This window comes from Lepus europaeus, chromosome 7 (genome assembly GCF_033115175.1).
Source record: "Lepus europaeus isolate LE1 chromosome 7, mLepTim1.pri, whole genome shotgun sequence".
NCBI classification, from domain to species: Eukaryota; Metazoa; Chordata; class Mammalia; order Lagomorpha; family Leporidae; genus Lepus; species Lepus europaeus.
The window spans coordinates 57,346,503-57,359,197 of record NC_084833.1 but is presented as its reverse complement, the minus strand read 5'-3'; the positions used below and the strand labels follow the sequence as shown (position 1 = coordinate 57,359,197).

Below are 12,695 nucleotides of genomic sequence, written 5' to 3'. Positions count from 1 at the left end.
ATAAGATGCTATTGAAAATAGATATAACCTTAAAGAACTGGAAGTATAACATGAAAATTCCACAACTTATTAAGTTTGGAAAATAGCAATAGTTAAATAATTTTCCTACATTTTATGTAAAACAGTATGTTTTTAAATTATGAATTAAAGATATCTTACCATGAGATTCTGATTTACTATTTGATATTTGAAAATCCACTCCCTATGTTGATTGAAAAGTTTCACTCTGGATACAGATACATTCCAACTGTAGTTACTCAATTTCCTTTTATTATCATATTCATGGGATATTATATCAAAATCTACAAAAACAGCAACAGTCACCAAGACAATACTTTCCTTCCAAGCTCCCTTTTCAGAGCCTCTTTAATCTCATTATTCCTGAGACTGTAGATGAGGGGGTTCAACATGGGGTTCACCACCATGTAGAACACAGACACTACCTTGTTCTGGTCAGTTGAGTAGCTGGACTTAGGCATCACATAAATGAATGTAACAGTCCCATAGAACAGAGTGACTGCTGTGAGATGGGAGGTGCAGGTGGAGAAGGCCTTGTGCCGCCCCTCAGTGGAGTGCATATTCAGGATTGTGATGAGGATGTAGATGTAGGAGACAGCTATGACAAGCACAGCAACCACAATGATGGAGCCCGCAGTAAGTGAGGGAACAAGAACAGGGACACTGACATCAGAACAGGAGAGTTCAACTAAAGGAGCAAAATCACAGAAGAAATGGTTGACTCTGTTTGACCCACAGAAGAGTAAGGAATGGAAGCATATGGCAAACGGCCAGGTATTGAGAAAACCAACTGCATAAGTTATTATGAGTAACTGGACACAGACATGTGTTGACATTTTGGTTGAATAAAGCAGGGGGTTGCAGATTGCCACAAAGCGATCATACGCCATGACAGCCAGGAGGAAGCCCTCAGCTGTACCAAAGAAAGCAGCCGAGCCAAGCTGAATGGCACATCCAAAATAGGAGATTGTGCATCTCTGTCTTAAGAAGTTTACAAGCATGTTGGGTGTAACAGAAGATGACATACCCATATCAACAAAAGCCAGTTGGCTCAGAAAAAAGTACATGGGATGATGGAGCTGAGAAGAGATTCTGATAAGAACGATTGTGCTGAGATTGCCAGATATGGTCACCAGGTAGATGCATAGGATGATCATGAAGAGGACGACTCGTAGCACGGGATCATCTGTTAAGCCCAATAAAATGAACCCTGACACTGCAGTGTGGTTCCCATCTATCAGGGAATCCATGAGCCAACGTAACTGTTGTAAAATCAACCTGTGATGAAAAGAGTTCTTCAAAGATTGTATAACTGTGAAGGTTTCCTTTCATTAATGCATACAAGTATGTTATTATAAACAAAAATGATTCATGCAAATTTTATATTAAATATGCTTTATATTCTGGATTCCCAGAGTGTATATACTCATACTAAGGTATATTGAGTCTTCCTATATTTAAATTTCTATTTGTAGGAACTTCCAAAATTCGTTTGAAGTAATGTCTGTCTCTGTCACTGTGTGTGTATGTGTGTGTATTTATTGTTATTTGAAAGAGATAAAGAAGGGCTGGTGTCATGGCACACTAGGTTATTCCTCTGCCTGCAGCACCGGCATCCCATATGGGCGCCGGTTCTAGTCCCAGTTGCTCCTCTTCTGGTCCAGCTCTCTGCTGTGGCCTGGGAAAGCAGTGGAGGATGGCCCAAGTGCTTGGGCCTCTGCACTCCATGGGAGACCAGGAGGAAGCACCTGGCTCCTGGCTTCAGATCGGTGCAGCTCCGGCCATTGCGGCCACTTGAGGAGTGAACCAACGGAAGGAAGACCTTTCTGTCTCTCACATGCTGTCTGTAACTCTGCCTGTCAAATAAATAAATAAAATCTTGAAAAAAGAGAGAGAGAAAGAAATCTTCCATCCACTGGTTGACTTCCAAATGCACGGAACAGCTGGGGTTGGAGACTCAAGCGAGGAGCCTGAATTTCAGTCTGGGTTTCTTATGAGTGGCGGGGATCCAAGTCCTTGAACCATCCTCTGCTGCTTCCTAGGGTGCACATTAACAGAAAGCTGGGATTGGACAAGGAGTTAGGACTCACACCCATTGTCTCTACTATGGGATGCAGATACCCCAGGCAGCATCTTAATTACTACACCAAATGCCTGCCTCTGCATTTGTATTCATAAAATATACCTAAGTTTCAAAGTTTTAAATCTTTAGGTTAAAATCCACTTAAAAATACAAAGAGGAATCAGAAGTATACCAGAAGGAATTAAAATGTTTAACTATAGGATTAGATAATGGAGTAATAGCTAATATTTATTGAGTAATTACTAAGCTCCTGGCATAGAATTCAAAATTTTATATACAGTTCTTTATAAATGTCAATGTAATAACATTTAATACTTTTACTATTCCCATTTTATAGATGAATAATTTGGGCTTGAAAATATTAAATAACTTACCTAAACTTACATGGGAAATAGTGAATCACATTATGAACTTCAGACTGACTGCAGTCTCTTCCTTTAATAGTTATAATAATTAGATATTTATTAATTGAATTTAATAATTATTTATTAAGAATTACATTGAATTTGACTACGCTTGTAATTTGGGGATAACAGATGTGCCATTTACTTTTTTGAGAGCTAATGCATAAATGAGGTGCCTAGTTCCACATTTAAAAATTTCTGTCAGTTAAACAAGTTAAACAATTTAAATTTTTTTTAACTTTTATTGATGTAAGGATTTCATAAATACAATTCTAAGAAGATAAAAATTTTTCTCTGAGTGCAGTGGAGGATGGCCCAAGTGCTTGGGCCCTGCACCCCATGGGAGACCAGGAGAAGCACCTGGCTCCTGCCATCGGAACAGCGCGGTGCGCCGGCCGCAGCGCGCTACCGCGGCGGCCATTGGAGGGTGAACCAACGGCAAAAGGAAGACCTTTCTCTCTGTCTCTCTCTCTCTCACTGTCCTCTCTGCCTGTCAAAAATAAAAAAATAAAAAATAAAAAAATAAAAAAATAAAATTTTTCTCTTCCTCCCTTTCTCAATCTCCCCTTCTTTCCTTTTTTCCCTTTAATTTTTGCAATAACATTCTTTCAATTTACTGTATTATCACAGGCATAATTTTCAACAAGTAAAAAGTAGAAAGACTGTTCCACAGGAAAGTAGACAGGGGCTATAAACAATAATCAGATTATAATCTATCAATTTCATTCTCTGACATTTTTTGTATTCTATATGAACTACCACATATCAGAAAACATATTTGGCTTTTGGGAACTGGCTTATTTCACTAAGCATTAAATTTATTTTGAATTTGAGAAGCAGGGAGAAAAAGACAGAGAGAGATCACCCATTCACTAGTTCACTTTCCAAATGCTTGCAGTGGCCACTGCTGATGCCGCCAGCCAGGAACTGAATCCAGGTCTCCTGCATGGTTGACAGAAACCCAAATATTTGAACTGTCACCACTGCCTCCTAGGTTCTGATTCAGAACGGAGATGAAGTTAGGGAATAGAACCCAAATACTATGGTGTGGGACACAGCATCTTAAATACTAGGCTGACCTCCCACCCAAGACCATTTTTTAAAAAGGAGAACATTATTTCTTGAAGGGATAAGGAAGAAATAGAAAAAAATTAGAAATTAAGGCTAGGTTATGAATGAGGTTGCCTATTGTAAGGTTATAAAATATTTTTGCTGTTTCCTATGAAAATCTTGCTTTGAAAGTAGTTTCAGTTAACAATATAATTATATGCAAATGATTATGTGATTAATATTTAGAACATAAATGAAGAATGCTTATTTAAATACATCGAACATTACAATGTTTTCTAATCAGAGTATTAAAGAATGAAATAATATTGCTTTCAGCCTAGTATACTTGTAGAGCTGAATAAAGTTTCAGCCTAAAACATTAAGTTTACCCAGGTTCACCCAGCTAGTGGCCAGGTTGATGTTCATACCTCATGTTTTATGGATTTATATCCTTCTTAGTTCTAAGCATCTGATGATGTAATGCTAGAGCTTTCAACCTATACACAAAGTATGTATTCCACTAGATACTTAGTAACAGTATGTAGCAAAAGTACTTTATATCTGGAGAATATTTTAGTGTTATGGCTAAATGCTAAGTTTAAACAGCATCAAAGGCATGTAAGGTTCTGTTCTTGGTGGGGTAAATGAGAAATCTTGGTCAAGTGAATTACATCTGTCTACTTATAATACTTTGAATGTGGAAACTTAAGTTAATTCACACAGTCACTTGCTAGCCAACTGCCAAATTATGTTTACTCAGTTTCTTAACTATGGCTTGTGAATACAGATATAACTTTTAAAAATGCGCTCTTTGGGGCTGGTGCTGTGGTGCGATAGATTAAAGCTCCAGCCTGCAGCGCTAGCATCCCATATGGGTGCCAGTTCAAGTCCCAGCTGCTCCACTTCTGATCCAGCTCCCTGCTAAAGCACCTGGGAAAGCAGCAGAGGATGGCCAAAGTATTTGTGCCCCTGCACTCACATGGGATACCTGGAAGAAGCTCCTGGCTCCTGCCTTCGGATTGCCTCAGCTCCAGCTGTTATGGCCATTTGAGGAGTGAACCAGTGGTTGGAAGACCTTGCTCTCTCTCTGTCTTGACCTCTTTCCATAACTCTGTCTTTCAAATAAATCTTTAGATGGATGGATGGATGGATGGATAGATAGATAGATAGATAGATAGATATAGATGAATGGATGGATGGATGGATGCCAGGGGTAGCACTATAATAACTAACCTTAAAAAAAAGTACTCTCAGATAGTAAATGGAAATCATTATACCACAGTGACTCACAAAAGCAAACTCTTACCACTGGAAATAAGAATTCACTCAACATAGCAGTATTAAAATCAAAGCCATATGTTATATAGCACCCATGTTTTCTTTCATTGTTTTCCTTTGAGAACAAGTCTCTGAAGATTCTAAAAATTCTAGTGTGATTTCTAAAGCACCGCAGATCATTATCACATTCTCCAGTGCATATTGAGCAGTTCAGTTCACACAAACACAACTAATCTTCAGGGGTCCTGTCAATTCTCAAGTGATTTTTTTTTTATCGTTATGGGTTTTTTTATGTTGTCGGTATACTTTAATTTGATAGTTATTGAGAGTATAATGTAATAAATAATCTCATAGCTAAATATTGTTACTAAGTTTAATGTTTCAGGCTAAAGAATACTAAGCTGCAAACAAAGTGGCAACCTTCATTTTATTCATTTGGTATGTGTTCATTTTTTATAATAGTGATAAATGTAAGACAGTCCATTAATTATCTTGGGAAATTTGGGCTACGATGCCATGTCAAGTTGAATTTTAAATAATACATTTATGACTCCTAAGTAACAGTTATTTAAGATATGTACATAATTTTAATTTCAAAAGAGAAACCAAATACTTTTAATGTTGAATAGAGACTTGTGAAGCAAAAACAAGTTTGATGACTTCCAGGTTAGACTAATTCCCTTGAACTATGTGCCTCAAAGGGATAATGATAATTTAGTAGCTGGTAGTAGAAATCAATTTCCACTTGAAGACTCATTCTAGTTCTCCCGCTAATCCCAATTTTAGGAATTCCTGTGACATCCTGCTGATGCCTCCTTGGCATAAGTGTTTCATCACTGGTGGTACTAACCAACCTTCATTCAGAGCTTATGCTTCGCCAAGCCCTATGCTTAATATTTTGCAAACATTACCTCAGTTAATCTTTAAGGTGACTGTGAAGTAATCACATTATCTTGTCTTACAGATGAGGAAGCCTAGGCTTAGTATATCTATTTGCACAAATATACTTAATTGATAAAATTAAATCTAAGTTTAAAATTCAGGACAGTCTGAATTTTAGAATGTGTACACTGAACTACTGTGAGTAACACTTCAGTGCATCAGTAACCACTGAAGGCTCCCTGATTTGTGGGTTTGCCTCCCACCTTCAATACCATACCTAATGACCTAAATGTTTGCTAGTCCCACGGTCTGGTCCTGAGCGCCAGACCAATGATTAGGATCCTAATTTCCTTTCATGTGCTCACCAGAGCAAATGCTGCTCACCTTTGATCCTAAATTCTATTTATATAGGAGTTTTAGAGTAACAAAGTTGAGTGATACAGAGCGAATTAGTGATTGTCGGGAATTGAGGAGGTAGACAAATATGACAATTAAAAGCAATCCTGATTTTAACTCTTGTTGATATTCCTATGGAACTGTGGTCCTGTACTTTTTACTTGTTGAATATTATGGTTAGTAGTGCATCAAGCCTGTGATTTTAGAGTGGACTGAAATTATGCTTATGCAAAAATTAAGGAAGGAAGGTGAGTAGAGGACATTATCATTATCTTCTTAGAATTGTACCTATGAAATCTATTCTCTTACTATTAATAAAATTTTTGAGAAGACAAATTCTGTGTGGTAAATAGCAAAAATTGCTGTCTCCATTTTGGAGTTAATTATTTGAGTGCATATATGTGACAAATTTCATAGACCTCTATAGATGTACCTACATAAAAATTAATACTATGAGGGAAAATATGATGAACAGATTTGGATATCATGAGAGGTAATGTGGGTGAGAAGGCGGGAGCCACATTTTTATAATCCTGGAGGTGAGGGTAAACACTGCTGAGCTGTAACTGAATGCCCAGAAGTAATACAGTTCAAAATTGCATGCAAAATAAAAAATTTTTAGACCACCAAAAGCTGAAAGAATTCATCATCAGTATGTAAACGTTATAAGAAATGTTGAAAGTTGTACTTTAGGCAGAAAGCAAATACCAAGAGGAAAAACTCAGGTTTCTATTGATAGAAGAATGGTGAAATGTCTTGGAATATTCACATAATAGAATACATTTTAGTTACAATAGGAAACAAACAATTGGTATACATGACCATATAAATAAATATTAAAAATGCAATGACAAATTAGTCTTATAAAGAGCACACTTTTTACTCTACTCATATAGACATTTAGAATGAAGCCATACTGGGAAAATGATCAGAACAATGGGTGCCTATGGGGCAAGAGCTATGTCAGCTAGAGAGGGTTATGGGGGAATTTTCTGTTACCTGGTAATGTTCTGTATCATGATAGGTGTTTGAGTTACACAAGTTTATGCATTTCTTACACTTAATAGCTGCAAACTTGAGATTTTTACATTTTACTTTAATAAAGTCTTATACTTTCTATATTTTTATTTTATATTAGATACTGGTTGGCAGAAGAGGAAAGATTTCTGGTATCTTTAGTTTTTGGAGAATAAAATATCCTTCCGTGAGTAGGACAGGCACAGTAAGGCTCACCCCTCCACACACACATACACAAAGATTCCACATCTAATCACAGAAACTGAAGTATGCTAGGTTGCTTAGCAAAGAAAAAATTGAAGTTGCATATTATATTAATTGCCATTTACTGTTTATGAAATAGATTATCCTGCATTATCAGAGTAAAGCCAATATCATTATAAGTGTGCTTAAAAGGAGAAGAAATTGGTGGCTAAAGAGTTTAAGTCAGGGAAAGATGAGACCACAAAACAGGGATACAGCAGATGGGCACAAGTGGAAAAAATGCAGGTGTCCATAGAATCTGGAAAAACTAAGAAAATAGATGCTACCTTGACTTCAGCCCAGTGAGACTCATATTGGCCTTCCAACCTCCAGAACTGTAAGATAACACATTTGTATTGCTTTAAGACACTAAGTTGTAGTAATTTGTTAGAGCGACAATACAAAAATAACATATTATTTAGTATAATAGTTAGCAATCAGATCCTACCTCCACCCCTTGGTACATAGAACCACACATCCTGGCTCATATTTTGTTTACGGCACCTTTGTAATTCTGTAGGCAACAATCCAAACACAGATGTTTCTTAGATGGCTCCATAACCAAGCCTCCAATATGCCAGATCAGCCTGCTACCAGATGGCTAGCTGAACCTGTGAGTAGTGGAGCAACACCAGGGTCTAATTGAAATACTCTGCTGTCAGGTTGGACTCTGCAATGGTGATAGCCATATCAATTTTGACAAAGGGACATCCAAAGAGAAGTTAATCTGGAGACCCATATGGATCACATATAGCATAAGACAGAGTATTTGTAGTTAGCCAATATGGAGCCAGATAAGATCTTTACTTCTTTGCCTCCATAGCATCTTTTATGCTTCTACTACACTTGTTAGCCTATATTAATTTTTTCCTGACCACTTCTGGAATTTTCCTTTTGAGGATCTGGGCTAAGTCATTCCATTCAATAACACCTGTACCTTTATATCAGTTTTTATGCTTAACCATGTATATTAGATGTATAGATAGGTGGGTAAGTGGATGGATGGATAGGTGAAAGACAGGTATTATATCTGCATCACAAAGGCCATAGAACACTGATAATTTGTATCCCAAAGACTTTCAGAAATTAAGATTCAGGAAGCTATTATAGAGGGGTTGAGTAGGAGGTTTACCTTATAACATTTAATTTTGGGACCTTGGAACCTGAATTCACAGCTTTACTACAATGCGAGAATCATTTAATCCTACTAGGAACTCCAGTCTGTTGATCCCACCATCTTTTTACTACTCATCGTGCACATAGCCTCACTTCCATCCTTATGAGACAACATTCCATAATCATCCATGTCTTACATAAACTCCCCAAACCCTTGACCTTTCCTCTCATCACACTATCCTATAAGAATCCTAACCCCAGATAAATCCTGTTCTCTGCCTTCTCTACAACTATGGAAATAGCTAAATGTGTGTGGAGAACAAGACATATCTATGGTGAAAAGACTTACCCAATTTTAACATGCTGATCAAAGATGAAGTTGCTTGGGAAGACAATACAAAATAGGTGATGGATGATAGGAAAGAATTGGAGTCAGGATTTCATGAGTCAGATACATTATCTTCCTCACCACTTATTAGCACCTTGAAATGTATCACATGCAGCTTTCTTAGGAGTCAGCTTGGTTTATTACCTTTTGGTGACAGCAGGACATGGACTCCAAACCACTTATTAAGGACAAATTGAGTTTGACTTCTAGAGCCAATTACGTGTGGAAAGAATCCTCTGTATAATTTTAGTTAGAAATTTTTAATTTTCAAACACAAATTTAGGCTTATCATTTTTTCTTCCCTGCTGCTCTACCCCTAAACTCTAGAGTAGATACATATTCATCATATGCAGTCACGTATGTCAGCAGTTTTCCCTGAATGTTGTACAAGCCTCCAGGAGGCCCTGTTCACCTCTTCTTGAAACAGGTAAAGTATTCCCAGAGGATATCATTGCATTCTTGAACTATTTGGGTATGAAGTGCTTGACTTTAAAGGAAGCCTGTGATGTACATCAGTTATAGTTAGTTCAGGAAAACAAAACAACTCCTAGTCATTTTGAGCAGAAAGTAGTAAAATTCAAGGAGTCTGGGAGTTTTGTTTGCGTTTTTTTTTCTCCCAATTTATATTTCTTTTTAAATTTATTAACAATAATTATCCTTATTTATTGGCTAGAAAGTGGCATTTATTTTTTAAAAGATTTATTTTATTTATTTGAAAGAGTTACAGAGAGGTAGAGACAGAGAGAGAGGTCTTCCATCCACTTGTTCACTCCCCAGATGGCTGCAACGGCCAGAGCTGCACCGATCTGAAGCCAGCAGCCAGGAGCTTCTTCTGGGTCTTCTGCATGGGTGCAGGGGCCCAAGATGTTGGGCCATTTTCCACTGCTATCCCAGGCTATAGCAGAGAGCTGGATTGGAAGAGGAGCAGCGGGACTAGAACCGGTGCCGATATGGGATGCCAGCACTTCAGGCCAGGGCTTTAGCCCATTATGCCACAGTGCTGGCCCCAATTTTTTCATTTTTTACAACAATGTGACATTTTAATTCAAGTATACAGTGTGTCCTGACCAAATCAACGAAATGAACATTTCTCCTTTTTTTTTTTCTATTTGACTTGGTTGTCGCCCCCCCCATAATTTCCTTCCCACTCGCAACCCTCCCATCTCCTGCTCCCTCTCCCATTCCATTCACATCAAGATTCATTTTCATCTCTTTATATACAGAAGATTGATTTAGTATATATTGAGTAAAGATTGCATCAGTTTGCACCCACACAGAAACACAAAGTGTAAAATACTGTTTCAGTACTAGTTATAGCATTACTTCACATTGGACAACACGTTAAGGACAGATCTCACATGAGAAATAAGTACACAGTGACTCCTGTTGTTGACTTAACAATTTGACACTCTTGTTTATGGCGTCAGTAATCTCCCTAGGTGCTACTCATGAGTTGCCAAGGGTATGGAAGCCTTTTGAGTTCACCAACTTCGATCTTATTCCAACAGGGTCATAGTCAAAGTGGAAGTTCTCCCCTCCCTTCAGAGAAAGGTACCTCTTTCTTTGATGGCCCCCTTCTTTCCACAGGGATCTCACTCGCAGAGATCTTTCATTTAGGTCTTCTTTTTTTTTTTTTTTCTTTTCCATGGTGTCTTGGCTTTCCATGCCTACAATACTCTCATGGGCTCTTCAGCCAGATCTGAATGCCTTAAGGGCTGATTCTGAGGCCAGAGTGTTGTTTAGGACATCTGCCATTCTATGAGTCTGCTGTGTATCCCACTTCCCATGATGGATTATTCTCTCCCTTTTTGATTCTATCAGTTAGTATTAGCAGACACTAGTCTTGTTTGTGTGATCCCTTTGACTCTTAGACCTATCAGTGTGATCAATTGTGAACTGAAGATGGTCACTTGGACTAGTGAGATGGCATTGGTACATGCCACCTTGATGGGATTGTATTGGAATCCCCTGGCACGTTTCTAACTCCACCATTTGGGGCAAATCCGATTGAGCATGTCCCAAATTGTACATCTCCTCCCTCTCTTATTCCCACTCTTATATTTAACAGGGATCACTTTTCAGTTAAAATTTAAACACCTAAGAATAATTGTGTGTTGATTACAGAGTTCAACCACTAGTACTAGAACAAAACAAAACAAAAATACTAAAATGGATAAAGTATTACATTGTACATCAACAGTCAGGACAAGAGCTGTTTCTCATAGTGTCCATTTCACTTCAACAGGTTTCCCCTTTGTTATATATTTTATGAATAAATAGATTGTAATTTGAGAATAAATTTTTATGAATAGATTGTAAATTGTAATTTGAGAATTTCCTTTATTCATAAAATATATAATAGATTTTTATGTATTATAGTCATGCCAACTGTGCTTGTAACTCTAGGAACCTGTTCCTTCTCTCTAAATCTTGTCTTAGAACCTGTTATCCAAAATTCCTTTATCCTCCTCTACATCCCTTGCAGCATCTAGTAATCAGTATTCTGGGTTCAGATTGAGTTACTTTGCTTTCCATATATGAGCAAGAACACGTGGTATTTGTCTCTCTATATCTGGCTTATTTTGCCTAACATATATTTGATGTTTAAATGTTACTGGTTAAAACTTAAAGAAGAAGAATTCAGGGGACTCCCTCCAAATTTTAAGTTTCAAAATTTCACCACTATATCTGAAATATAGAGACTAGGAAATGTGGGTGTTCTTTCAGAGCTTAAAGATATTGAACTTAATCTCGAAGACCGAAAAATCATTCCTCATGAATAAAGAGAAAATTGTATGATGGAACGTGTTATAAGATTGACCTAGTCTTTAAATTTTTATTAACGAAAAAATATTCCTAAAAATATTATACTTTTTATTTTATAATATGCAAATAGAAAAGTCAGTTGATGAACAAACACAAAGGGATTCTTTAACAATGTAAACAAACTTAAATTCCAAAAAATTAAAATTAATATGGTTCAAGAAGAGCATTTTTAGGACTATTTGTAGTCTATTTTTAGGACTATTTGTAACAGTTTCAGTGAGATTATACATAAATTATCAAGAATTTTCAGTACTAGAAGCAATGGGAATATTCAAGAAAAATTGGTTCAACAGACATTATGAGGAGTGGAACATATAATTCTGAAGATTGAAACAGCCTTATAAAAACAGTACACTTCTTTATTGCCACAGGAGCCAGTTCATCTATGTTAACCCCTAGGAGGCTGTCATTTAGAGATTTCTTAAGGTATTTGATGGAATAAATTGCTAAAAACGGAAGAACTGTAGCTCAGGGACAACTTCTGGGATCTTCTCAGTTGACTAGCTTATGCTCATCTGCAGAGATACTGCAAGAGGAATCCTTTTGGTCAGGCTTAGTTCACAGGATAATGGAAGCTTTTCAACTACCTGCATCACTGGTTTCAACCCTTAGAGCACTGTTGTGTGTAAGGACCACCTATATCAGAAGAAGAGCTCTTAAATCACAACATTATTCTATTTCCCATTATGGGAGATTGAAATGAGTCCTTACCTGTTTAATTCCAATGACTGCATTCAGAGATCACAGAACTTAATGTAAAAAGACTTGTGCTTATATATGCAATAAGTATAATGTGGGTTTATTTTTTGCAAGATGTTCCTATCTTAGTGAATCCTCTTTTTATTTTTTTTACACTGAAAATTTTGATAACAAGACATTGATATTTATGAGTCTAGGATACTATAAAAACAAACTGAAATTTACTTAGTACATTATCCTTGAACCTTCAATGGGGTAATTATTATATATATATTTATTATGAAAGTCAGATTTC

At 36.9% G+C, this 12,695-nt stretch overlaps 1 protein-coding gene across 1 annotated transcript; it reads right to left on the bottom strand.

The window, feature by feature from the left end:
* Positions 1 to 320: 320 nt before the first annotated feature.
* On the bottom strand, positions 321 to 1,268 carry LOC133764456 (olfactory receptor 5P6-like). Its single transcript, XM_062198131.1, has one exon. The coding sequence runs from the start codon at positions 1,266 to 1,268 to the stop codon at positions 321 to 323; it is 948 nt and encodes a 315-aa protein (XP_062054115.1).
* Between the last annotated feature and the right edge of the window lie 11,427 nt (positions 1,269 to 12,695).